The 27,555-nt window shown below is 36.1% G+C and overlaps 1 protein-coding gene across 6 annotated transcripts in view; it reads left to right on the top strand.

Moving 5' to 3' along the window:
* The window catches only part of LOC115232135 (leucine-rich repeats and immunoglobulin-like domains protein 3), a 59,601-nt gene that overhangs the window by 18,847 nt on the left and 13,199 nt on the right, over nucleotides 1–27,555 (top strand). Inside the window, exons 3-14 of one of the 6 annotated variants that reach the window (XM_036500269.1) lie at nucleotides 1,905–1,976; nucleotides 2,816–2,887; nucleotides 6,108–6,179; nucleotides 7,833–7,904; nucleotides 9,207–9,278; nucleotides 11,273–11,344; nucleotides 12,510–12,581; nucleotides 15,209–15,280; nucleotides 16,315–16,386; nucleotides 17,631–17,702; nucleotides 20,609–20,680; nucleotides 24,764–24,833. In XM_036500269.1, coding sequence (XP_036356162.1) covers nucleotides 1,905–1,976; nucleotides 2,816–2,887; nucleotides 6,108–6,179; nucleotides 7,833–7,904; nucleotides 9,207–9,278; nucleotides 11,273–11,344; nucleotides 12,510–12,581; nucleotides 15,209–15,280; nucleotides 16,315–16,386; nucleotides 17,631–17,702; nucleotides 20,609–20,680; nucleotides 24,764–24,830 — 859 coding nt within the window. In that variant the 3' untranslated portion in view covers nucleotides 24,831–24,833. The remainder of the gene's footprint in view (nucleotides 1–1,904; nucleotides 1,977–2,815; nucleotides 2,888–6,107; nucleotides 6,180–7,832; nucleotides 7,905–9,206; nucleotides 9,279–11,272; nucleotides 11,345–12,509; nucleotides 12,582–15,208; nucleotides 15,281–16,314; nucleotides 16,387–17,630; nucleotides 17,703–20,608; nucleotides 20,681–24,763; nucleotides 24,834–27,555) is intronic. The other 5 variants (XM_036500270.1, XM_036500271.1, XR_004997806.1 and 2 more) reach the window with 5 other exon arrangements.

Genomic DNA, 27,555 nt, shown 5'->3' with positions numbered 1-27,555 from the left:
TTCTTTCTCTTTTTCTTTCTTCCTTCATTCTTAAGTCACAGTGTTTGATGTCGTATCACAAATATTTTCCATATAATCTATTTTACTCTTTCTTTACTGCTATAGATATCTTTCCGAGAACAACATTCAACCATCAAAGAAGGTGTATTCACGGGGCTTTCCAATTTAAAAAAAAGTGTAAGTTCGTTTAATTTCTTGATACTATTATCCAAAAGTATTAATTGATGCTGATATATAAGCTCACAAATGTATAAAATTTCAGACTGAACCAAACAAAATCAATTCAAATTTGTAGAATGAACAAGATTTAGGAAGATACAAAGAGAATAGGAGAGAGCGAGACAATGTGAAAGAAAGAGAGAGAATTTGGGGGAGAAAGTGAAATAATAGGAAAAATATAATGTTCCTTTATTGTAGTTGCTTTGTTTCAATTCGCATCTCAATAACTCAGTTTTGTTCCCCAAATTTCAATGATTTTGATATGAATTTGTATTAGAAATGGTAACGTTTGTGAGTTTACATGTTTGCATCAAATATTTTTAGCTGAAGTATATGTGTATGTTCATATATAAGTGTAGTTCTGTGTGAAATGTGACTATATTATTCCTTTATTTATATTTTGCATCCTCCTCCATTTCTTATTTCAATATTCTCCTTCGTGTTTCGATATTATCATTCAACTTCGAATTTTATCATTCACTTCATGTTATTTATGTAATAGAGCAACTGAATTGGAAGCGGGAAATATATATTCGAATAATATAGTCACATACATTCTATCTGTAAACCTGAAATACTTACTGTACATGTAAGCTGGAATATTTGGCCTGATACAATTAAACTGCTGATATATTTCTTGTAAGCGTGTGTTTTCTAATATTTTTGTGACAATGAAGCGATATGAAATAAATAATCTCTCTCACCATATTTCCACAAGTGTGATTGGGAATATGTGTGATGTGAGTGTTCATACCGCATTCCGTCGTTGATACTATGAATATCAGAATGCGTATGAGTGCATTTGAATATGTTGATTTCTGATTCCGTATATTCCCTGATTTTTCAGCCATGTCTTCTCGCCCAAAATTTATCGATCTATCCTTGAATTATTTCCTGATATTTTAAGAACAATTTCAGTTTCGTCTTCAACACCATGATATTCAAAGTGTCATCTTCTTCTTCTTCTTTTCTTCTTCTTCTTCTTCTTCTTCTTCTTCTTCTTCTTCTTCTTCTTCTTCTTCTTCTCCTACTTCTCTTCCTCCTCCTTCTCCTTTGTCCTCTTCTTCTCCTTCCGCTTCCTCCTACTCCTCCGCCTCCACCTATTTTCCTCTTCTTCCTTCTTCTCCTTCTTTTTCTTTTTCTCCTTCTTTTTTCATGCTTCTTCTTCTTCTTCATTTTCTTCCGCTCTTCTTCTCCTTTTACTTCTTCTTTCTCTTCTCTCCTTCTTCTTCTTCTCCTCTCTTCTTCCTCTTCTCTTCTTCTCCTCCTCCCCTTTCTTCTCCCTTCTACTTCATCTTATTCTTCCTCCACTTTTTAATCTTCTATATCTTCTTATACTCTATCCTCTGCACCTCCTCCTATTTTCCTCCCTTCCTCCCCCTCCTGCATCTCCTTTCCTTCCCTGTCCTCATCCTTCTTCACCTCCCCTCCTCCTCCAACTCCTCCTTCTTCTACTTCTTCTCCCCCCTTCTCTTCCTCCTTGACTTCTTCTTTTCCCTCCCCTCCTCTCTTTCTTCTTCTTCTTCTTCTTCTTCTTCTTCTTCTTCTTCTTCTCCTTAATCTCTTTCGTTCCTCTTCTTCTGTATATTTTCCTATAATTTTGTCTCCTTCCATAAAGAACAATATTGAATATGTTATCGCAATTCACACTATGTTAATCTAACCAATATTGTTTCCTGCTTCAGAGATCTTGGCTACAATAAAATTTCAAGGATTGAAAAAGAGATGTTTCAAGGCCTTCACAGCTTAGAGAAATTGTAAGTTCTTTCAATGTTGTCGTTTATACATGAGGAATATACTATGTCTTTAAATTTAATATCCCCTTATTTCCATGTTTTCTCACTCTCTATTACTGTAAATCATATTCAGTTCTCATATTCGTCTTATATTTATTTGATTGAGTCTGAAATGTCAATGACTGTCAGTTGATAATTGTCTGCATAAAAATGTTATTCCTGAAAATATATATGTGTATGTTCATATGTATGTCTGTATCTGCACTATTAATATAAGTTTTAGCTACTATTTTCTTACACATTGTTCTGTTGATTCTGAGGTTCCGTGTGGTTATTTATCCACACTTCCACCGAGATAATATTTTTGTTGTTGTTGTTGTTGTTTTTGTTCTTCTTCTTGTAATTCTCCTATTCCCCCTCCTCGTCCACCTCCTTCTCCTAATTTTCTTCTTCTTATTGCAATTCTCCTCCTCAACCTCCCCTCTTCGTCCTACTCATCCTCCTTTTTCTTCAATTTCTTCTTTCTCTTCTTCTTTTTCTTCTTTTTATACTTCCTCTTCTTCTTTCCTTCTTCATCTCCTTCATGTTCCGTCTTCTTTGTCGTCTTCTTCTATTTCCTCTTCTTCTTCTTCTTCTTCCTTTTCTTTGTCTTCGTCTTCTTTTACTTCCTCTTCTTCTTCTTCTTCTTCTTCTTCTTCTTCTTCTCCTTCTTCTTCTTCTTCTTCCCTTCTTCTTCTTCTTCTTCTTCTTCTTCGTTATCTTTCTTCTTTTTCTTCCTTTCATTCAGATGTCACTGTGTTTGATGTCGTATCACATATTTTTTCCATATAATCTAATTTACTCTTTCTTTACTGCTATAGAGAACTGTGGAACAACAACATTGCAACCATCAAAGAAGGAGCATTCACGGGGCTTTCACATTTAAAAGAATTGTAAGTTCGTTCAGTTTCTTGATATTATTTTCCGAACGTAATAATTGATGCTGATATATAAGCTCACAAATGTATAATATTTCAGACTACACCGAACAAAATCAATTCAAATTTGTAAAATGAATACGATTTAGGAAGATACAAAGAGAATAGGAGAGAGCGAGACAATGTGAAAAAAGAGAGAGAATTTAAGAGAGAAAGTGAAATAATAGGAAAAATATAATGTTCCTTTATTGTAGTTGCTTTGTTTCAATTCGCATCTCAATAACTCATTTTTGTTCCCAAATTTCAATGATTTTGATATGAATTTGTATTAGAAATGGTAACGTTTGTGAGTTTACATGTTTGCATCAAATATTTTTACCTGAAGTATATGTGTATGTTCATATATAAGTGTAGTTCTGTGTGAAATGTGACTATATTATTCCTTTATTTTATATTTTACATCCTCCTCCATTTCTTATTTCAATATTCTCCTTCGTGTTTCGATATTATCATTCAACTTCGAATTTTGTCATTCACTTCACGTTATTTATGTAACTGAAGTGGAAGCGGAAAATATATATTCGAATAATATAGTCACATACATTCTATCTGTAAACCTGAAATACTTACTGTACTTGTAAGCTGGAATATTTGGCCTGATAAATTAAACTGCTGATATATTTCTTGTAAGCGTGTGTTTTCTAATATTCTTGTGACAATGAAGCGATATGAAATAAATAATCTCTCTCACCATGTTTCCACAAAGGTGAGTGGGAATATGTGTGATGTAAGTGTGCATACCGCATTCCGTCGTTGATACTATGAATATAAGATTGCGTATGAGTGCATTTGAATATGTTGATTTCTGATTCCGTATATTCCCTGATTTTTCAGCCATGTCTTCTCGCCCAAAATTTATCGCTCTATCCTTGAATTATTTCCTGATATTATGAGAACATTTTCAGTTTCATCATGAACACCATCATTTTTAAATTGTCATCTTCTTCTTCTTCTTCTTCTTCTTCTTTTTCTTCTTCTTTTTCTTCTCCTTCTTCTTCTTCTTCTTCTCCCTCTTTATCTTTTTCTTCTTCTGTTGTTCTTCTTCTTCTCCCTCTTTATCTTTTTCTTTTTCCACTTCTTCTTCTTCTTCTTCCTCTTTTTCTTCTTTTTGTTGTTGTTGTTGTTCTTCTTCTTCTTCTTCTTCTCCCGCTTTATATTTTTCTTCTTCCTCTTCTTCTTCTTCTTCTTCTTCTTTTTGTTCTTTTTCTTATTCTATTTCTCCTTTTCCGCCTTCTTCTTCATCTTTTTGTCATTTCGTATTCTGCCTTCTTCTTCTTCTTTTCCTTCTTCTTCTTCTTATTTTCCTTCTTCTTCTTCTTCTTTTTCTTCTTCTTCCTTCTCTTCCTCTCCTCCTGCTGCTCCTTCTTCTCCTTTGTTCTTCTTCTTCTTCTTCTTCTTCTTCTTCTTTTTCTTCTTCTTCCTTCTGTTCCTCTCCTCCTGCTGCACCTTCTTCTCCTCCTTCTTCTTCTTCTTTTTCTTCTTCTTCTTCTCTCGCTTCTCCTTTTTTCTTCTTCTTCCACTTCTTCCTCTTCTACTTTCAACTTCTTCATCTACTCCTCCTCCTCCTCCTCCTCCTTGTTCTTCTTCTTCTTCTTTTTCTTCTACCCCTACTTTTTCCCTTTCATCTCCTTCCTCCTCCTTTTTCCTCTTCCTTCTTCTACTTCTTTTTTCCTCTACTTTTTTTCTACCCAATCCTCTCCGCGCCTCCTCCTTTTTCTTCTTGTTATTCTCCTCCTCCCCTCCTCTCCTGCAACTTTTTCTTCTTCTTCTGCTTCTTCTTCTAATTCTTCTTCTTCTGTTCCTTCCTTCTTCTTTTTCATTTCTTCTTCTCATTCTTCTACTTCTTTTTTCTTCTTCTTCTATGTCTTCTTCTACCACTACTTTCTACTTCTTCATCTACTTCTCCTCCTACTCCTCTTTCTTCTTCTTATATTCTTCTTTTTGTTATTCTCAACCTCCTCCTCCTTCATCTTCTTCTTCTTTTTCATGTTCTCCTACTTATTCTCCTCCTTCACACTCCTCCTCCTCCTTTTTCCTCCCCTTCCTTCTTCTTCTTCTTTGTCTTTTTCTTTTTTTCTTCCTCTTCTTCTTTCTACTTCTTCTTCTACTCCTCCTCCTCCTCCTTCTTCTTCTTCACTTCTGTTTTTGTTATTCTCTATCTCCTTCTCCTCCACCTCCTTCATCTTCTTCTTCTTTTTCTTGCTTCTACTACTTCTACATCTTCTTCTTCCTGTTCTTTCCTTCCTTCTTCTTGCAATATTTCTTCTTCCCCTCCCCCTCCTCATCCTCCTTCTATTTCGACTTGTTGTTGTTCTTCTTCTCCTTCTTCTTCTTCTTATTTCTACTTCTTCATCTACTTCTCCTCCTCCTCCTCCTCGTCTTTCTTATATTTATCTTCTTCTTCTTGTTATTCTTTTCCTCCCATCCCCTTCTTCTTCTTCTTTTACTTTTTCTTCTACTTCTTCTTCCCTTTTATCATCCTCCTCCTCCTTTTTCCAGGTATTCCTTCTTTCGCTTCTTTTTCTTCTACTACCTCTTCTCCTTTCTTCTTCTACTAATTCTTCTTCTTCTACTTTTCTTCCTCTTCGCCTCCTCCTCCTCCTCCTTCTTCTTCCTTTTCTTCTTCGTTATCTTTCTTCTTTTTCTTGCTTCTACTACTTCTACATCTTCTTCTTCCTGTTCTTTCCTTCCTTCTTCTTGCAATATTTCTTCTTCCCCTCCCCCTCCTCATCCTCCTTCTATTTCGACTTGTTGTTGTTCTTCTTCTCCTTCTTCTTCTTCTTATTTCTACTTCTTCACCTACTTCTCCTCCTCCTCCTCCTCGTCTTTCTTATATTTATCTTCTTCTTCTTGTTATTCTTTTCCTCCCATCCCCTTCTTCTTCTTCTTTTACTTTTTCTTCTACTTCTTCTTCCCTTTTATCATCCTCCTCCTCCTTTTTCCAGGTATTCCTTCTTTCGCTTCTTTTTCTTCTACTACCTCTTCTCCTTTCTTCTTCTACTAATTCTTCTTCTTCTACTTTTCTTCCTCTTCGCCTCCTCCTCCTCCTTCTTCTTCCTTTTCTTCTTCGTTATCTTTCTTCTTTTTCTTCCTTTCATTCAGATGTCACAGTGTTTGATGTCGTATCACAAATATTTTCCATATAATCTATTTTACTCTTTCTTTACTGCTATAGATATCTTTTCGGGAACAACATTTCAACCATCAAAGAAGGTGTATTCACGGGGCTTTCCAATTTAAAAACAGTGTAAGTTCGTTTAATTTCTTGATACTATTATCCGAAAGTATTAATTGATGCTGATATATAAGCTCACAAATGTATAAAATTTCAGACTGAACTAAACAAAATCAATTCAAATTTGTAGAATGAACAAGATTTAAGAAGATACAAAGAGAATAGGAGAAAGCGAGACAATGTGAAAGAAAGAGAGAGAATTTGGGGGAGAAAGTGAAATAATAGGAAAAATATAATGTTCCTTTATTGTAGTTGCTTTGTTTCAATTCGCATCTCAATAACTCATTTTTCCCCCAAATTCCAATGATTTTGATATGAATTTGTATTAGAAATGGTAACGTTTGTGAGTTTACATGTTTGCATCAAATACATTTAGCTGAAGTATATGTGTATGTTCATATATAAGTGTAGTTCTGTGTGAAATGTGACTATATTATTCCTTTATTTTATATTTTACATCCTCCTCCATTTCTTATTTCAATATTCTCCTTCGTGTTTCGATATTATCATTCAACTTCGAATTTTGTCATTCACTTCACGTTATTTATGTAACTGAAGTGGAAGCGGAAAATATATATTCGAATAATATAGTCACATACATTCTATCTGTAAACCTGAAATACTTTCTGTACTTGTAAGCTGGAATATTTGGCCTGATACAATTAAACTGCTGATATATTTCTTGTAAGCGTGTGTTTTCTAATATTCTTGTGACAATGAAGCGATATGAAATAAATAATCTCTCTCACCATATTTCCACAAGTGTGAGTGGGATTATGTGTGATGTGAGTGTGCATACCGCATTCCGTTGTTGATACTATGAAAATAAAAATGCGTATGAGTGCATTTGAATATGTTGATTTCTGATTTCGTATATTCCCTGAGTTTTCAGCCATGTCTTCTCGCCCAAAATTTCTCGATCTATCCTTGAATTATTTCCTGATATCTTGAGAACATTTCCAGATTCATCTTGAATACCATGATATTCAAAGTGTCATCTTCTTCTTCTTCATCTTATTCTTCTTCTTCTACTACTCTTCCTCCTCCTCCTTCTCCTCCTTCTTTTTCTTCTACTTCCCCTTCCTCCTCCTCCTCCTCCTCCTCCTTCTCATCTGTCTTCTTCTTCTTCCCCTTCCTCTTCCACCTCCGCCTCCACCTATTTTTCTCTTCTTCCTTCTTCTCCTTTTTTCCTGCTTCTACTTCTTCTTCATTTTCCGCTTCTTCTTCTCGTTTTACTTCTTCTTTTTCTTCTTCTTCTTTTTCTTCTTTTCACCCTCCTCTTCCTTCTACTTCTTTTTCTTCCTCCACTTTTAATCTTCTATATCTTCTTATACTCTACCCTCTGCACCTCCTCCTATTTTCCTCCCCCTCCTGCATCTCCTTGTCCTTCCCTGTCCTCATCCTACTTCACCTCCCCTCCTCCTCCTCCTCCTCCAACTCCTCCTTCTTCTACTTCTTCTCCCCCCTACTCTTCCTCCTTGACTTCTTCTTTTCCCCTTCCCCTCCTCTCTTTCTTCTTCTTCATCTTCTCCTTAATCTCTTTCCTGTTCCCCTTCTTCTTGTATTATTTTCCTATAATTTTGTCCCTCTTCATAAAGAACAATATTGAATATGTTATCGCAATTCACACTATGTTAATCTAACCAATATTGTTTCCTGCTTCAGAGATCTTTCCTACAATAAAATTTCAAGGATTGAAAAGGAGATGTTTCAAGGCCTTCACAGCTTAGAGGAATTGTAAGTTCTTTCAATGTTGTCGTTTATACATGAGGAATATACTATGTCTTTAAATTTAATATCCCCTTATTTCCATGTTTTCTCACTCTCTATTACTGTAAATCATATTCAGTTCTCATATTCGTCTTATATTTATTTGATTGAGTCTGAACATGTCAATGACTGTCAGTTGATAATTGTCTGCATAAAAATGTTATTCCTGAAAATATATATGTGTATGTTCATATGTATGTCTGTATCTGCACTATTAATATAAGTTTTAGCTACTATTTTCTTACACATTGTTCTCTTGATTCTGTGGTGCCGTGTGGTTATTTATCCACACTTCCACCGAGATAATATTTTTGTTGTTGTTGTTGTTGTTTTGTTCTTCTTCTTGTAATTCTCCTATTCCCCCTCCTCCTCCACCTCCTTCTCCTCATTTTCTTCTTCTTATTGCAATTCTCCTCCTCAACATGCCCTCTTCGTCCTACTCATCCTCCTTTTTCTTCAATTTCTTTTTCCTCTTCTTCTATTTTTCTTCTTCTTCATCTTCTTCGTCTTCTTCTTTCCTTCTCCATCTCCTTCATGTTCCTTTTCTTCGTCGTCTTCTTCTTCTTCCTCTTCTTCTTCTTCTTCTTTTCTTTGTCTTCTTCTTCTTCCTCTTCTTCTTCTTCTACTTATTCTTCTTCTTGTTACTTTTCTTCGTGTTCTACTTCTTCTTTGCCTTCTTTTTTCTTCTTCTTCTTAATTTTCTTTGTTTTCTTCTTCTTCTGCTTCTTCTTCTACTTCTTCTCCTCCTCCTTCTTCCTCTTCTAATTTTGTTCTTCTTCTTCTTCTTTGTCTTCTTCTTCTTCTTTTTCTTCTCTGTACTTTATGCTCCGTCACTGGTCTCCCTCTTTTCCATTCTCTGCCAATTCTCCCTCTTATTCTCAGTCTCCAGCTCTTCCTGCTCCTTCAGCTGCTACCCTCAGCGGCCCCCTGAACAGGCATCCCTTCCTTTGTCCTCCTCCTAACCTCCCCACCTCTGCTCCACCCCCACATCCTCCACCTCGTCCCTAATTCCCCTTCTTCTACTTTTCTTTTTCTTCTACTACTGCTTCTTCTTCTCCTTTTTCTTTCTTTTTCTTCTTCTTTTCCTTTCTTCTTCTTCTTCTTTTCCTGTTTTAATCTTCTTCTTCTTCTTCTTCTTCTTCTTCTTCTTCTTCTTCTTCTTCGTTATCTTTCTTCTTTTTCTTCCTTTCATTCTGAAGTCACAGTGTTTGATATCGAATCACAAATATTTTCCATATAATCTATTTTACTCTTTCTTTACTGCTATAGAGATCTGTACGAGAACAACATTTCAACCATCAAAGAAGGTACATTCACGGGGCTTTCAAATTTAAAAGAATTGTAAGTTCGTTTAATTTCTTGATACTATTTTCCGAAAGTTATAATTGATGCTGACATATAAGCTCACAAATGTATAAACTTTCAGACTGCACCAAACAAAATCAATTCGAATTTGTAGAATGAATACGATTTAGGAAGATACAAAAAGAATATGAGAGAGCGAGACAATGTGAAAGAAAGAGAGAGAATTTGAGAGAGAAAGTGAAATAATAGGAAAAATACAATGTTCCTTTATTGTAGTTGCTTTGTTTCAATTTGCATCTCAATAACTCATTTTTGTTCCCCAAATTTCAAAGGTTTTGATATGAATTTGTATTAGAAATGGTAACGTTTGTGAGTTTACATGTTTGCATCAAATACTTTTAGCTGAAGTATATGTGTATGTTCATATATAAGTGTAGTTCTGTGTGAAATGTGACTATATTATTCCTTTATTTTATATTTTACATCCTCCTCCATTTCTTATTTCAATATTCTCCTTCGTGTTTCGATATTATCATTCAACTTCGAATTTTGTCATTCACTTCACGTTATTTATGTAACTGAAGTGGAAGCGGAAAATATATTCGAATAATATAGTCACATACATTCTATCTGTAAACCTGAAATACTTTCTGTACTTGTAAGCTGGAATATTTGGCCTGATACAATTAAACTGCTGATATATTTCTTGTAAGCGTGTGTTTTCTAATATTCTTCTGACAATGAAGCGATATGAAATAAATAATCTCTCTCACCATATTTCCACAAGTGTGAGTGGGATTATGAGTGATGTAAGTGTGCATAGCGCATTCCGTCGTTGATACTATGACTATAAGAATGCGAATGAGTGCGTTTGAATATGTTGATTTCTGATTCCGTATATTCCCTGATTTTTCAGCCATGTCTTCTCGCCCAAAATTTACCGCTCTATCCTTGAATTATTTCCTGATATTATGACAACATTTTCAGTTTCGTCTTGAACACCATGATTTTCAACGTATCTTCTTCTTCTTCTTCTTCTTCTTCTTCTTCTTCTTTTACTTCTTCTTCTTCTTCTTCTCCTTCTTCTTCTTCTACTTCTTCTTCGTCGTCGTCGTCTTCTTCTTCTCCTTCTTCTTCTTTTTGTTCTTTTCTTCTTCTACTTTTCCTCCTCCTCCTTCTTCTTCTTCTTCTTCTTCTTCTTCTTCTTATCTTCTTCATTTTGTTATTCTCCTCCTCTTCCTCCTACTTCTTCTTCTTATTCTTGTTGTTGTTGTTGTTCTTCTTCTTCTTCTCCTTCTTCTCCTTCCCCTTCTTCGTCATCCATCTCTTTTCCTCCATTTCCTTCTCCTTCTTCTTTTTCTTCTTCTTCTTCTTCTTCATCTACTTCTTCTTCCTCTTCTTTTTCCTGCTTCTTCTTCTTATTATTCTTCTCCTCTCCATCCCCTTCATTCTTCTATATCTTCTTTTTCTTCCTCCTCTTTTTAATCTTCTACATCTTCTTCTTCTACTCCTCCCATTCCTCCTCCTCCTCCTATTCCCCCTCCTGCATCTCATTGTCCTCCCCCGTCCTCAACCTACTTCTCCTCATCTCCGCCTACTCCTCCTACTCATCCTTCTCCTCCTCCTCCTTCTACTTCTTCTCCCAACTCCTCTTCCTCCTTGTCTTCTTATTTTCCCCTTCCCCTCCTCCTCTTCTTCTTTGTCTTCTTTTCCTCTGCCCATCCTCCTCCTATGTTCCTTTCTCTCCTTCATCTCCTTGTCCTCTTCAGTCCTCCTCCTTCTTCTTCTTCTCCCCTCCTCCTCCTCCAACTCTTCCTTCTTCTACTTCTACTCCCCCTCCTTTTCCTCCTAGTCTTCTTCTTTTCCGCTTCCCCTCATCCCCTTCTTCGTCTTCTTCTTCTCCTCAATCTCTTTCCTGTTCCTCTTGTATTATTTTCCTATAATTTTGTCCCTTTTCATAAAGAACAATATTGAATATGTTATCGCAATTCACACTATGTCAATCTAAGCAATATTGTTTCCTGCTTCAGATCTCTTGACAGCAATAAAATTTCAAGGATTGAAAAGGAGATGTTTCAAGGCCTTCACAACTTAGAGAAATTGTAAGTTCATTCAATGTTGTCGTTTATACATGAGGAATATACTATGTCTTTAAATTTAATATCCCCTTATTTCCATGTTTTCTCACTCTCTATTACTGTAAATCATATTCAGTTCTCATATTCGTCTTATATTTATTTGATTGAGTCTGAACATGTCAATGACTGTCAGTTGATAATTGTCTGCATAAAAATGTAATTCCTGCAAATATATATGTGTATGTTCATATGTATGTATGTATCTGCACTATTAATATAAGTTTTAGCTACTATTTTCTTACACATTGTTCTCTTGATTCTGTGGTGCCGTGTGGTTATTTATCCACACTTCCACCGAAATAAATTTTTTTTATTGTTGTTGTTGTTGTTTTGTTCTTCTTCTTGTAATTCTCCTATTCTCCCTCCTGCTCCACCTCCTTCTCCTCCTTTTTCTTCTTCTTATTGCAATTCTCCTCCTCAACCTCCCCTCTTCGTCCTACTCATCCTACTCTTTCTTCAATTTCTTCTTTCTCTTCTTCTATTTTTCTTTTTTTTCATCTTCTTCGTCTTCTTCTTTCCCTCTTCATCTCCTACATGTTCCTCTTCTTCTTCGTCGTCTTCTTCTTCTTCTACTTCATCTACTTCTTCTTCTTGTTACTTTTCTTCGTGTTCTACTTCTTTTTTGTCTTCTTCTTTGCCTTCTTTTTTTCTTCTTATTTTTCTACTTATTTGTATTCTTCTTCTATTTTTCTTCTTCTTCTTCTTCTTCTTCTTCTTCTTCTTTTTTTCTTCTTCTTTTTCTTCTCTGTACTTTCTGCTCCGTCACTTGTCTCCCTCTTTTCCATTCTCTGCCAATTCTTCCTCTTATTCTCATTCTCATGCTCTTCCTGCTCCTTCTGCTTCTACCCCCAGCTGCCGCTCCTCAGTCATCCATTCCTTGGTCCTCCTCCTAACCTCCCCACTACACCTTCTCTTCCGCCCCCTCCACCTCCTGCCCAATTCTCCTTCTTCTACTTTCTTCTTCTACTCATCTTCTTCTTCTACTTCTTCTCCTCCTCCTCCGTCTACTTCTTCTTTTTCTTCGTTATCTTTCTTCTTTTTCTTCCTTTCATTCTGAAATCACAGTGTTTGGTGTCGTATCACATATATTTTCCATATAATCTATTTTACTCTTTCTTTACTGCTATAGAGATCTGAGATGGAACAACATTTCAACCATCAAAGAAGGTTTATTCACGGGCCTTTCGAATTTAAAGACATTGTAAGTTTGTTCAATTTCTTGATATTATTTTCCGAAAGTAATGATGCTGATATATAAGCTCACAAATATATAATATTTCAGACTGCACCAAACAAAATCAATTCGAATTTGAAGAATGAACACGATTTAGGAAGATACAAAGAGAATATGAGAGAGCGAGACAATGTGAAAGAAAGAGAGAGAATTTGAGAGAGAAAGTGAAATAATAGGAAAAATATAATGTTCCTTTCTTGTAGTTGCTTTGTTTCAATTCGCATCTCATTAACTCTTTTTTGTTCCCCAAATTTCAAAGGTTTTGATATGAATTTGTATTAGAAATGGTAACGTTTGTGAGGTTACATTTTTAGCTGAAGTATATGTGTATGTTCATATATAAGTGTAGTTCTGTGTGAAATGTGACTATATTATTCCTTTATTTTATATTTTACATCCTCCTCCATTTCTTATTTCAATATTCTCCTTCGTGTTTCGATATTATCATTCAACTTCGAATTTTGTCATTCACTTCACGTTATTTATGTAATAGAGCAACTGAATTGGAAGCGGAAAATATATATTCGAATAATATAGTCACATACATCTATCTGTAAACCTGAAATACTTACTGTACTTATAAGCTGGAATACTTGGCTTGATACAATTAAACTGCTGATATATTTCTTGTAAGCGTGTGTTTTCTAATATTCTTGTGACAATGAAGCGATATTAAATAAATAATCTCTCTCACCATATTTCCGCAAGGGTGAGTGGGAATATGTGTGATGTGAGTGTGCAGAGCGCATTCCGTCGTTGATACTGTGAATATAAGAATGCGTATGAGTGCATTTGAATATGTTGATTTCTGATTCCGTATATTCCATGATTTTTCAGCCATGTCTTCTCGCCCAAAATTTTTCATTCTATCCTTGAATTATTTCCTGATATTATGAAAACATTTTAAGGGTCGTCTTGAAGACAATGATTTTTAATGTATCTTCTTCTTCTTCTTCTTCTTCTTTCTTCTTCTTCTTCTTCTTCTTTTCTTCTTCTCCTTCTTCTTTTACTTCTTCTTCGTCGTCGTCGTCTTCTTCTTCTTCTTCTTCTTCTTCTTCTTCGTCTTCTTCTCCTTCCTCCGCCTCACCTCCTGCTCATCATCCTCCTCCTTCTTTTTCTTCTCTTCTTCAATTTCTTCTTCTTCTCCTTCTTTTAAACTATTCTTCTTCTTCTCCTCCTCCACCTCCTCCTCTTTCTTTTCTTCTTCTAATTTTATTCTCTTCTTCTTCATCTACATTTACTTCTTGTAATTCACTTCCTCCTCTCACCACCCCACCCCTCCTTTTTCTTCTTGTAATTCTCGTCCACCTCCACCCCTCTCCTCTCTTGCTCCTTTTTCTTCTTCTTCTTCTAATTCTTATTCTTATTCTCCTTGTTCTTCTCCTTCTTCGTCTTCTTCTTCTACTTCTGTTCCCCGTCTTCCTCCATCTTTTTCCTTTTCTTCTTCTCTTTCTACCACTTCTTTTTTTTTCGTCTTCTACTTCTTCTACACTTTATACTTCTTCATATTCTTCTCCTCCTCCTCCTTTCTCTTCTTCTTCGCCTTCATCCTCCTCCTCTTCCTTCTTCTTATTCGTCTTCTTTTTTCTTCTTCTTTTTCTTCTTTTTCTACTTCTGCTTCTACGTCTCTTCCTCCTCCTCCTCCTTCTTCTTCTTCTTCTTCTTCTTCTTGTACTTCTCCTCATCTTCCTCCTTATTTTTCTTTTTCTTCAACTTCTCTTTCTTCTATTTCATTTTCTTCTACTTCTTATTCTACTTTCTATTTCTTCGTCTACTTCTCCTCTTTCGGCTCTTTCTTCTTCATATTTTCATTTTGTTATTCTCCTCCTCCTTCTTCTTTTTTTCTTTTTCTCTAACTTCTTCTTCCCCTTCATCCTCCTCCTCCACCTCTTGCCCCCTCTTCCTTCTTCTTCTCTTTCTTCTACTGCTTCCTGTTCTTCTTCTTCTTCTTCTACCTCTACTCCTCCTTTTCTTCTTCTGCTTCTTCTTCTTCTTCTCCTCATCTTGTAATTCTTCCTTTCCCCTCCCCCTCCTTATCCTCTTTCTTCTACTTTCTTCTACTTCTCCTTCTCATCCTCTTTCTTCTTCTTCTCATCTTCTTTTTTGTAATTCTCCCCCTCCTTCTCCTCTTCCTCCTCCTTCTTCATCGCCTTCTTCTGCTTCTTCTTTTTCCTCTTCTTTTCCTTTTTCTTCTCTTTTACCTATTCTTCTTCGTCTCCTCACCCTCCTCCTCTTTTTAATAATTTACATATTTTTCTTCTACTCTACCCTCTGCTCCTCCTCCTATTTCCCTCACCCCTCCTGCATCTCCTTGTTCTACTCCGTCCTCAGCCTTTTTCCTCCCCTTCGTTCCTTCTCCTCCAACTCCTCCTTCTTCTACTTCTTTTCCCCCTCCACTTCCTCCTTGTCTTCCCCGTTTCCCCTTCCCCTCCTCCCCTTCTTCTTTGGCTTCTTCTTCTCCTCAATCTCTTTCCTGTTCCTCTTCCTCTCATATTATTTTCCTATAATTTTGTTCTTTTTCATAAAGAACAATATTGAATATGTTATCGCAATTCACACTATGTCAGTCTAACCAATATTGTTTCCTGCTTCAGAGGTCTTCGCAACAATAAGATTTCAAGGATTGAAAAAGAGATGTTTCAAGGCCTTCACAACTTAGAGAAATTGTAAGTTCTTTCAATGTTGTCGTTTATACATGAGGAATATACTATGTCTTTAAATTTAATATCCCCTTATTTCCATGTTTTCTCACTCTCTATTACTGTAAATCATATTCAGTTCTCATATTCGTCTTATATTTATTTGATTGAGTCTGAAAATGTCAATGACTGTCAGTTGATAATTGTCTGCATCAAAATGTTATTCCTGAAAATATATGTGTATGTTCATATGTATGTATGTATCTGCACTATTAATACAAGTTTTAGCTACTATTTTCTTACACATTGTTCTGTTGATTCTGTGGTGCCGTGTGGTTATTTATCCACACTTCCACCAGGATAAATTTTTTGTTATTGTTGTTGTTGTTCTTCTTCTACTTCTCCTCCTCATCTTCCTATTTATTTTTCTTTTTCTTCAACTTCTCTTTCTTCTACTTCATTTATTCTTCTTCTACTTCTCCTTCTTCTTCTTCTTCTTTTTCTTCCTAACCCACTTCTACTTTCTTCTACTTCTCCTCCTTCTCCTTCTCGTTCTTTTTATCCTCATCTTCTTTTTTGTAATTCTCTCCCTCCTTCTCCTCTTCCTCTTCCTTCTTCATCGCCTTCTTCTACTTCTTTTTCTTTTTCCTCTTCTTCTTCTTTTTCTTTTACCTATTCTTCTTCGTCTCCTCATCCTCCTCCTCCTCTTTTTAATAATTTACATCTTTTTCTTCTACTCTACCCTCTGCTCCTCCTCCTATTTCCCCCACCCCTCCTGCATCTCCTTGTCCTCTTCCGACCTCAAGCTTTTTCTTCTCCTCCCCACCTCCTCCTCGAACTCCTCCTATTTCTTCTCCCCCCCTCCTTTTCCTCCTCGTCTTCTCCGTTTCCCCTTCCGCTCCTCCCCTTCGTCTTTGTCTTCTTCTTCTCCTCAATCTCTTTCCTGTTCCCCTTCTTGTATTATTTTCCTATAATTTTGTCCCTCTTCATAAAGAACAATATTGAATATGTTATCGCAACTCACACTATGTCAATCTAACCAATATTGTTTCCTGCTTCAGATCTCTTTCCTTCAATAAAATTTCAAGGATTGAAAAAGAGATGTTTCAAGGCCTTCACAACTTAGAGATATTGTAAGTTCATTCAATGTTGTCGTTTATACATGAGGAATATACTATGTCTTTAAATTTAATATCCCCTTATTTCCATGTTTTCTCACTCTCTATTACTGTAAATCATATTCAGTTCTCATATTCGTCTTATATTTATTTGATTGAGTCTGAACATGTCAATGACTGTCAGTTGATAATTGTCTGCATAAAAATGTTATTCCTGAAAATATATATGTGTATGTTCATATGTATGTATGTATCTGCACTATTAATATAAGTTTTAGCTACTATTTTATTTCACATTGTTCTGTTGATTCTGTGGTGCCGTGTGGTTATTTATCCACACTTCCACCGAGATAATTTTTTTGTTATTGTTGTTGTTTTGTTCTTCTTCTTGTAATTCTCCTATTCCCCCTCCTCCTCCACCTCCTTCTCCTTTTTCTTCTTCTTCTTATTGCAATTCTTCTCCTCAACCTCCCCTCTTCGTCCTACTCATCCTCCTTTTTCTTTAATTTCTTCTTTCTCTTCTTCTATTTTTCTTCTTCATCTTCTTCGTCTTCTTCTTTCCTTCTTCATCTCCTGCATGTTCCTCTTCTTCTTCGTCGTCTTCTTCTTCTTCTTCTTCCTCTTATTCTTCTTCTACTTCATCTTCTTCTTCTTCTTGTTACTTTTCTTCCTGTTCTACTTCTTCTTTGTCTTCTTCTTTGCCTTCTTTTTTTCTTGTTCTTTTTCTTCTCTGTACTTTCTGCTTCTTCAATGGTCTCCCTCTTTTCCATTCTCTTCCAATTCTTCCTCTTATACTCATCCTCCTGCTCTTCCTGCTCCTTCTGCTGCTATCCCCAGCTGCCCCTCCTCAGTCATCCATTCCTTTGTCCTCCTCCTAACATCCCCACCTCTCCTCCACCTCCGACTCCTCCGCCTCCTCCGCCTCCTCCGCCTCCTCCGCCTCCTCCGCCTCCTCTTCTTCTTTTTCTTCTTCTAGGTCTTCTTCTCCTTTATCTTCTCCTTTCTTCTTCTACGTTTTCTTCTACTTCTTCTTCTTCTTCTTCTTCTCCTTTTCCTCCTCCTTATTCTTCTTTTTATTCTTCTTCTTCTCTTCATCTACCTTCTTCTTCTTCTTCTTTTCTTCTTCTTCTCCTTCTTCTTCTTTTTCTTCTTCGTTATATTTCTTCTTTTTCTTCCTTTCATTCTGAAGTCACAGTGTTTGATGTCGTATCACAAATATTTTCCATATAATCTATTTTACTCTTTCTTTACTGCTATAGAAATATTGGTTCCAACAACATTGCAACCATCAAAGAAGGTGTATTCACGGGGCTTTGCAATTTAAAAGAATTGTAAGTTCTTCAGTTTCTTGATATTATTTTCCGAATGTAATAATTGATGCTGATATATAAGCTCACAAATGTATAAAATTTCAGACTCCACCAAACAAAATCAATTCGAATTTGTAGAATCAACACGATTTAGGAATATACAAAAAGAATATGAGAGAGCGAGACAATGTGAAAGAAAGAGAGAGAATTTGAGAGAAAATGTGAAATAATAGGAAAAATATAATGTTCCTTTCTTGTACTTGCTTCGTTTCAATTCGCATCTAAATAACTCATTTTGTTCCCCAATTTCAATGATTTTGATATGAATTTGTATTAGAAATGGTAACGTTTGTGAGTTTACATGTTTGCATCAAATATTTTTAGCTGAAGTATTTGTGTATGTTCATATATAAGTGTAGTTCTGTGTGAAATGTGAATATATTATTCCTTTATTTTATATTTTACATCCTCCTCCATTTCCTATTTCAATATTCTCCTTCATGTTTCGATATTATCATTCAACTTCGAATTTTGTCATTCACTTCACGTTATTTATGTAATAGAGCAACTAAATTGGAAGCGGAAAATATATATTCGAATAATATAGTCACATACATTCTATCTGTAAACCTGAAATACATACTGTACTTGTAAGCTCGAATATTTGGCCTGATACAATTAAACTGCTGATATATTTCTTGTAAGCGTGTGTTTTCTAATATTCTTCTGACAATGAAGCGATATGAAATAATCTCTCTCACCATATTTCCACAAGGGTGAGTGGGAATATGTGTGATGTGAGTGTGCATACCGCATTCCGTCGTTGATACTATGAATATAAGAATGCGTATGAGTGCATTTGAATATGTTGATTTCTGATTCCGTATATTCCATGATTTTTCAGCCATGTCTTCTCGCCCAAAATTTATCGATCTATCCTTGAATTATTTCCTGATATTTTAAGAACAATTTCAGTTTCGTCTTCAACACCATGATTTTCAATATAACTTCTTTCTTCTTCTTCTTCTTCTTTTTCTTCTACTCCCCTTCTTCTTCTTCCTTTCTTCTTCTTCGTCTTCGTCTTTTTCTTCTTCTTCTTCTTCTTCTATTCTTCTTCTTCTTCCTCCTCTTCTTCTTCTTATTCTTCTTCTTCGTCGTCGTCGTCTTCTTCTTATATTCTTAGTCTTAGTCTTCCTTCTTCTTATTCCTTAGCCAACCTCATGCCTCCTCCTATCCTTACTTTCTTCTCTTCTTCTTCATTTTCTTCTTCTTCTCCTTCTTCTTTTAAACTATTCTTCTTCTTCTTCTTCTTCTTCTTCGTCTTCTCCTTCCTCCGCCTCACCTCCTGCTCATCATCCTCCTCCTTCTTTTTCTTCTCTTCTTCAATTTCTTCTTCTTCTCCTTCTTTTAAACTATTCTTCTTCTTCTCCTCCTCCACCTCCTCCTCTTTCTTTTCTTCTTCTAATTTTATTCTCTTCTTCTTCATCTACATTTACTTCTTGTAATTCACTTCCTCCTCTCACCACCCCACCCCCTCCTTTTTCTTCTTGTAATTCTCGTCCATCTCCACCCCTCTCCTCTCTTGCTCCTTTTTCTTCTTCTTCTTCTAATTCTTATTCTCCTTCTTCTTCTCCTTCTTCGTCTTCTTCTTCTACTTCTGTTCCCCGTCTTCCTCCATCATTTTCCTTTTCTTCTTCTCTTTCTACGACTTCTTTTTTTCTTCGTCTTCTACCTCTTCTACACTTTCTACTTCTTCATATTCTTCTCATCCTCCTCCTTTCTCTTCTTCTTCCCCTTCATCCTCCTCCTTTTCCTTCTTCTTGTTCTTCGTCTTCTTTTCTTCTTCTTCTTCTTCTTTCTTCTTCTACTTCTACTTCTTCTTCTTCTCCTCCTCCTCCTCCTCCTCTTCTTCTTCTTCTTCTTCTTCTTCTTCTCCTTCTTCTTCTTCTTCTTCTTCTTCTTCTTCTTCTTCTTCTACTTCTCCTCCTCATCTTCCTCCTTATTTTTCTTTTTCCTCTACTTCTTCTTATTCTACTTTCTATTTCTTCATCTACTTCTCCTCTTTCGGCTCTTTCTTCTTCATAGTTTCATTTTGTTATTCTCCTCCTCCTTCTTCTTCTTTTTTTCTTTTCTCTAACTTCTTCTTCCCCTTCATCCTCCTCCTCCACCTCTTGCCTCTTCTTCCGTCTTCTCTTTCTTCTACAGCTTCCTGTTCTTCTTCCTCTTCTTCTACCTCTACTCCTCCTCCTTTTTCTTCTTCTGCTTCTTCTTCTTCTTCTTCTTCTTCTTCTCCTCCTCCTCCTCCTTCTTGTAATTCTTACTTTCCCCTCCCCCTCCTTATCCTCTTTCTTCTTCCTCTTTTTCTTCCACTCCTACTTCTACTTTCTTCTACTTCTCCTCCTTCTCCTCCTTCTTCTTTTTTTTCTCATCTTCTTTTTTGTAATTCTCTCCCTCCTTCTCCTCTTCCTCCTCCTTCTTCATCGCTTTCTTCTTCTTCTTCTTTTTCCTCTTCTTCTTCTTTTTCTTCTCTTTTGCCTATTCTTCTTCGTCTCCTCACCCTCCTCCTCTTTTTAATAATTTACATCTTTTTCTTCTACTCTACCCTCTGCTCCTCCTCCTATTTCCCCCACCCCTCCTTCATCTCCTTGTCCTACTCCGTCCTCAGCCATTTTCCTCTCCTTCGTTCCTCCTCCTCCAACTCCTCCTTCTTCTACTTCTTCTCCCCCTCCACTTCCTCCTTGTCTTCTCCGTTTCCCCTTCCCCACCTCCCCTTCTTCTTTGGCTTCTTCTTCTTCTCAATCTCTTTCCTGTTCCTCTTCTTCTTGTGTTATTTTCCTATATTTTTTCCCTTTTCATAAAGAACAATATTGAATATGTTATCGCAATTCACACTATGTCAATCTAACCAATATTGTTTCCTGCTTCAGAAACCTTGGCAACAATAAAATTTCAAGGATTGAAAAGGAGATGTTTCAAGGCCTTCACAGCTTAGAGGAATTGTAAGTTCTTTCAATGTTGTCGTTTATACATGAGGAATATACTATGTCTTTAAATTTAATATCCCCTTATTTCCATGTTTTCTCACTCTCTATTACTGTAAATCATATTCAGTTCTCATATTCGTGTTATATTTATTTGATTGAGTCTGAACATGTCAATGACTGTCAGTTGATAATTGTCTGCATAAAAATGTTATTCCTGAAAATATATGTGTATGTTCATATGTATGTCTGTATCTGCACTATTAATATAAGTTTTAGCTACTATTTTATTTCACATTGTTCTGTTGATTCTGTGGTGCCGTGTGGTTATTTATCCACAATTCCACCGAGATAATTTTTTTGTTATTGTTGTTGAAGTTTTTGTTCTTCTTCTTCTTCTTCTTCTTCTTCTTCTTCTTCTTCTTCTTCTTCTTCTTATTCTTCTTCTTCTTCTTCTTCTTCTCTTCTTCTTCTTCTTCTTATTATTATTATTATTATTATCCCTCTCCTTCTTCTTCTCCTTCTTCTTCTTCTTCTCCTTCTCCTTCATTTCCTTTTCTTCTTCTTCTTCTTCTTCTTCTTCTTCTTCCTAAATCCCCCTCTTCTTCTTCTTGTTTTTCTTCTTCTTCTTCTTCTTTTTCTCCTTCTCCTCCTCCTTTTTCTCCTTCTCCTCATTCTTCTTCTTTTCTCCTTCTTCTTCTTCTTCTTCTTATTCTTCGTCTCCTCCTCCTCCTCCTTCTTCTTTTCTTCTTCTTCTTCTTCTTCTATTTCTTCTTCTTCTTCTTCTTCTTGTTCTTCTTCTTCCCTTATTCGTTATATTTCCATATAAATTCTTTCTTCACATAATGAACATTATTCAATATTTCTTCGCAATTACATACGATGTGAAACTAAGCAACGTTTCTTCCTGCTTCATATATCTTCTGAACGATGACATTTTTTTCGCATTTCCTTAATATATCGACGAATCAACTACTGGACTCTATTCATGATATATCTATTTGAATGTGTTTGGACATGACAACGACTGGCAGTTATTTATCCGCATTGCCGTTATTCTTCTTCTTCTCCTTCTTCTTCTCCTTCTTCTTCTTCTCCTTCTTCTTTTTCTACTTCTTCTTTTTCTTCTTCTTCTTCTTCTTCTTCTTCTTTTTCTTCTTCTTCTTCTTCTCCTTCTTCTTCTTCTTTTCTTCTTCTTCTTCTTCTTCTTTTTCTTCTCCTTCTTCTTCTCTCCTTCTTCTTCTTCTTCTTCTTCTTCTTCTTCTTCTTCTTCTCCTCCTTATTCTCCTTCTTCTTCTACTTCTTCTTCTTCTTTCTTCTTCTTCTTCTTCTTCTCCTTCTTCTTCTCCTCCTTATTCTCCTTCTTCTTTTTCTTCTTCTTCTTCTTCTTCTCCTTTCTTCTTCTTCTCCTTCTCTTCTTCTTCTTTTTCTTCTTCTTCTTCTTCTTCTTCTTCTTTTTCTTCTTCTTCTTCTTCTTCTTCTTCTTCTTCTGTTAGCACTGAGGACATCCTCAATAAAATGAGTATTTTTGGTCACTCCAAGTTCTTCACATGTTGTGTAGTGGACACTAAGGACTTGCTTCCCTCTACCCATCTATTGACATCGATTTTGCTGGAGTATAATGTAATGAGATTGTCTGTGAAATGTGAAGTGTAGTTCTGTGATGTCAACACGCGTGATCCGTGTCTCGTTCTTAGACTATATATTCTACCCCGCCAGATCACAGATTCTTAGACCACCCACCATCACTTCAGCAGTAAATAAATGCACCACTGAGCGCTGGTGTGGCTTGACCCTACCCACCCAACTCCCTGAGAACAACAATTAGGAGAAAGGAATGATTGCACAGGCAGTAGGAGCTAGCGTAAGAACCACCTTGGAGAACCACAGACTAAAGTATCACTAGTTTAGTTTAGTTTAATTTTTTGTCTCAAAAAGAAAAAGCAAGGCCATGTAGGGGGACAGGGCGTTATGTACAGGGAGGGTGGTCATACAAAGAGTTCAGGCTATTTCTGGTCAAGCGAGACTTTGACGCCGAGCGGTCGTCGGCATCTTCACTATCTCGTCCGGCAGCTTATTCCACGGATCCGCAACCCGGACGGAGAAAGCCCCTCTCCTTCGATTGAGATGAAATCGTCGTAGATAGAGCTTTTCGGAGTGACCCTGCAGCCGACGCTCTGGAGCAGGAGTGAAGAACAGCTCTTTCGAGAGGATACACTTTCCGCTTATGATGTAGTGACCAAGAATGAGATCACCACGGCGTCGTCGTTTTTCGAGAGAACAAAGGTCGTGCGTCTTCGGCCTTCCTTCATAAGACAAATGCTTGAAACTATACATGTAAGTTCAAGGTGCAGCCATTTGTGTCGGTGTATCTGGAGATATTGCCGGCCTCTTCATGACCTGGTGGATCAGAAAACCTAAGCAATCCTTGGCAAAACAGTCCACAACTCTTCTAATTTACTGTAGGTATATAGATGGCATTAATATCACAGTTAAGACCAGCTCTAGTAACGGTAATGTAGAAACTGAGAGGAACATAATGGAGAGCATGCAGCAAGTAGCCAACTCCATCCACCAAAGTATCAAGGTGACTATAGATTATCCCACCCGGCACCCCAACAATAGACTCCCCGTCCTTGTTACTGAACTTCACTTAGAGACTGTGAACAACAGAGTGCAGCTCTTCCACTCCTATTACATGATTTAATTAGTAATTCAGCTCTCAACCTAATTAATTGCATCGTTTTGGCAATGATGATCGAGATGTAAGCTACATTTGGAGCTAAAATAATTGGAAATTGATTCTTTAAAATATTTATTTCAAAGTTTTCGAGGTAAAAAATGGCAGCGTAAGGCAAAAAAGTGACTTTGAATCAAAATATCTCAGTTATTTCCAAAGGAAATGTGTAGATTAATCAAATTTAAAAGAACGTCTTCATTGGGAAGACTCTTTTAGTAAAAATCCCGTTATAAAATTCAACCGACAAAAAAGAAGTGTGGCTTTTAGCGACGTAGAATTGGTAACAATTAAATCCACGTCGAAGTGTTCTAATGCTTCTGATATTTGTTTGCCAAAGATTTCCAATAAAGTTTGATGAGTTATCCTTGTTCTTCATTGTCTTCTGAAGTGTTCAAATTGTAAAGTCAATTTATAGGTACCCAGTATTTATCTTCTACCAAAAGGTGACCATTGTTTTATGAACTTTGAATAGGATTCTGATAGTTATGCACTGGTCTGAAGATGGTCAATGTTATTGCAATAATTATTATTTTATTGTTTTGAAAACCTTTTTTATCATTACACTGCTACTGGAGTATGTACTTTTACTATTCCTTGTTTCAGTTATCAGATTGCGGCCATGCTGGAGTACTACCTTCAAGCGTTTACTCGAACAAATCATCCTTAGTACTGAATTTTTAAAATCTGGCACTTAATCAGTCGGATACCTTTTGAGGAATCACTAAGTTAGGGGGACGTAAACAAACCAATATTGGTTATCAAGCACTCGCATATATATATATAATATATATATATATATAATATATATATATATATATATATATATATATATATATATATATATATATATATATACGAAGGGAATCCACACAGTTTCCTGCAGCAAATTTACTCACAACGCTTAGTTGACCCAAGGTTATAGTTAATGTTATTTGTCCAAGGTGCCACACAGTTGGACTAAAGAATCCATGGATGTGAGATGTAATTTTCCTGCCACAGAACCTTGCCTGTATGGAGGAAGATATTTCTACCATAGATGAGAATGTTGACTAAAACCCATATTGTGCACATAAGAAAGTCTCCTTGTTATTTTTTTTTATTTTTGTATTTTATTCCCTTCCATCTTTTGCTGTTTTGTTATCAGGTTTTCTGTTAGGATAATTAAGTTAGATTGAAGGAACCTATTCTTGTTCAAACAACACTTCCCATAGAAATATAAAGAGGAATAAACAATTGTAGTGTGTAATATCAGCATTTACCCTGTTAGTGTTGACTAAAAAGCAATTTAGAAATGAACAAGAGTAAACAGATTTATTTAATTTTACTTATTTTAAAGTGTGTAATATTTGTCTCTTTTTCAGATATTTGAACAGCAACCCAATAGAAAAATATGAAGATGGCGCTTCTTATTCTTCCCAGCATAGTTAAAATGTAAGCAAAACAGTTTTTTGGGTTATAGGAAAATGAAAAAAATAAAAATGAGGTCATAAAATTCTCAATTCCTCGTTAAATGTTGTTGGTAATAAACAACAATGAGTTGATTTAAATTTCAGTGGATCAACATGATTTCCGAGCACTGTGTTTTATTATCGAAAAGATTATGTTCAAATATCAGAAGGTTGGTTTGATCTAGTTTACCCCATGTTTATAAATACTCATAATTAACTGGAGTCGAGAGAGTGGCCTACATACAAACCTTCATGCACACATATATAAATTTTCCTGTGTGTGTATGCGTATGTGCATATATAAGCATACACACACACACACATATATATATATTGTTATTACTTATTATATCCTTATGACAACGGAGTTATCAGAAGGAATAAGAACCACAAAAATTCCATTCAAATATTTCTGATGATTGCTGTATTTGCCTCTGTTTTTCTACCACGAAGCCATTTGGTAATTTGGTAATCAAGGGGCTAAAATATTCTTTCTACGATAAGCACAAGGCCTGCAATTTTGTGGCTGGGGGCTTGTCGATTACATCCACCCTAGTGCTCGGCTGGTACTTAATTCATCGACCCCAAAAAGATGAAAGGCAAAATCGTCCTCCAAATTTTGAACTCAGAACATGAAAAGAGAACACCCTGTAACTAAAGGGCCGATTAATACGCAGTATTACTGTATCGCAAGATTTTGTGATTTGCCAATCTGATTCAATGTGTATGATATCTCCATTCTTCTGTGTTAATACACACACACACACACACACACACACACACACACATGTATATATACACGTGTGTGTGGAGAGGTAAAGAAAGAGAGGGAAATTTAACACGATCCTATCCCTATTAAAGCTTAACCACACTGCTTGGAATGGAGAACCTTTTAAGGGAGACAAATAGTAAAAAACTAACAACGTTTGCGCAGTATTAGAGGTTGGGAGGTATACAAGCAGACTATTTCAAAATTGTATTTATCAGAACATTATAGAATTGCATTACGATGTAGCAAAATTCCTAAAAGGTTCAGAATATTCTCTTCTGAAAATCATATTCAATAATTCAATAGCATATCATCTATATCTAGAATATCCTCTAAATCTAGTATGCCATTTATATATTCTCTAACCACATCCTACCTAATTTTATTTGGTATCTGTATTTTCAATTATCATTTTCTCATTTCTCCTCTCTAATAAATCTACTGCAGTTTGTAGTACAGAGTGGTGTGAATGGATTACATTCATACCCCCTCTCTCTCTCTCTCTCTCTCTGTAACTCTAACTTTACTTTCTACTACCATATTCATGCTTGAATGTGTATGAAGATGTCTATGATTGCATGTGAATGGTCAAATGAGAAGGTTAAACCTTCTTTTATTCATTTTCCCTCTAATTTCTACTCAGACATAAGACAATTGAACTGAGAGGTTTTTGGCTTTAGGGATTATCGGATGACCTCCTCATCAATGGATTATTTGGTTTTGGTCAATACACAGCGAATGAGGCAGACCAATGAGGCAGCGAGAGCCTGGTCTTATGCAACAATGATCAGGCTTTCAGTGGTACGCTTCAAATCACTTCGCTCAAGCCATGCCCACGATGCTGTATTATCCTTAACATCCTGTTTATTCTTTTCAAACTGTCCATGCATTCTCATTTAAAGAATGTATTCCTCCTCCTCATCATCATCATCATCATCACCTCCATCATCATCATAATCATCACCATCATAATCATCATCATCATCATTATCATCACCATCACCATCATAATCATCACCATCATAATCATCATCATCATCATCATCATCATCATCATATGAAAACTCACAGCTTACTTTTCTGGGTTTGATGGAAAGTGTTACTTGTTTACTGTTTATACTTCAAGAACCCTACGAAGAATTCTTGCGTTCCAAGCAATACTGATTTCTTTTAGGTGTTCTACCTTCACACTTGTACCAATTGTTTTCAGTCATGCTGGGAGTTGAGTGCTAATACTTCCAAATGTACCAATTACTACTGGTATCACCTCTACTCTCTTCATTGTCAACAACCTTCTATTTCTCACTTCAAATAGTCATGGTTGTGTAATTATTATTATTATTGTTTTGTTGTTTTTGTTGTTGTTGTTGTTTTTGTTGTATTTTTGTTGATGTTGTTGCTGTTGTTCTTGCTGTTGCTCTTTTTTAAAAACACTGAAAATATTGTATAATATCCATCTCAATATGGCTAACCACTAACGGTGGGTGTTACTGTAGCTTGTAACCCCAGGAGATCATCGTCTCCAGCTGGCTTTAGGCACACTATCTGTGCCCTTATGGTATTTGCAAAGGGAGGTCATCCCTCTCTCATAAGCCTAAGTGATACGCACGGACCGCAGTTTCGAGGTATTTGCCTCTTGTCAACGCACGGTAATCACCGGTTTACGATCGTAAACCGGTGAATACCCTGCGTTGACGATGATCTCCTGGGGTTAAAAGCTATAGTAACACCCACCCTTTGTGGTTAGCAACATTGAGATGGCTATTATACTTTACGTTGTCGAGCCGTTACTGTTTACATCTCGTTCAGAGATTTATTATTGACTGAAAATATTCAAATTGATATATCAAAATTGAATATTAATTTTCCCCTTCTTAATTAGGAGTATTACTATACATGTCTGTACCGCTGAAGCTATAAAATGTACAACACTGTA

Source organism: Octopus sinensis, unplaced genomic scaffold (genome assembly GCF_006345805.1).
Source record: "Octopus sinensis unplaced genomic scaffold, ASM634580v1 Contig19404, whole genome shotgun sequence".
In the NCBI taxonomy this organism is placed as follows: Eukaryota; Metazoa; Mollusca; class Cephalopoda; order Octopoda; family Octopodidae; genus Octopus; species Octopus sinensis.
The sequence above is the reverse complement of the archived record's forward strand: the minus strand, read 5'-3'. Positions and strand labels throughout refer to the sequence as shown.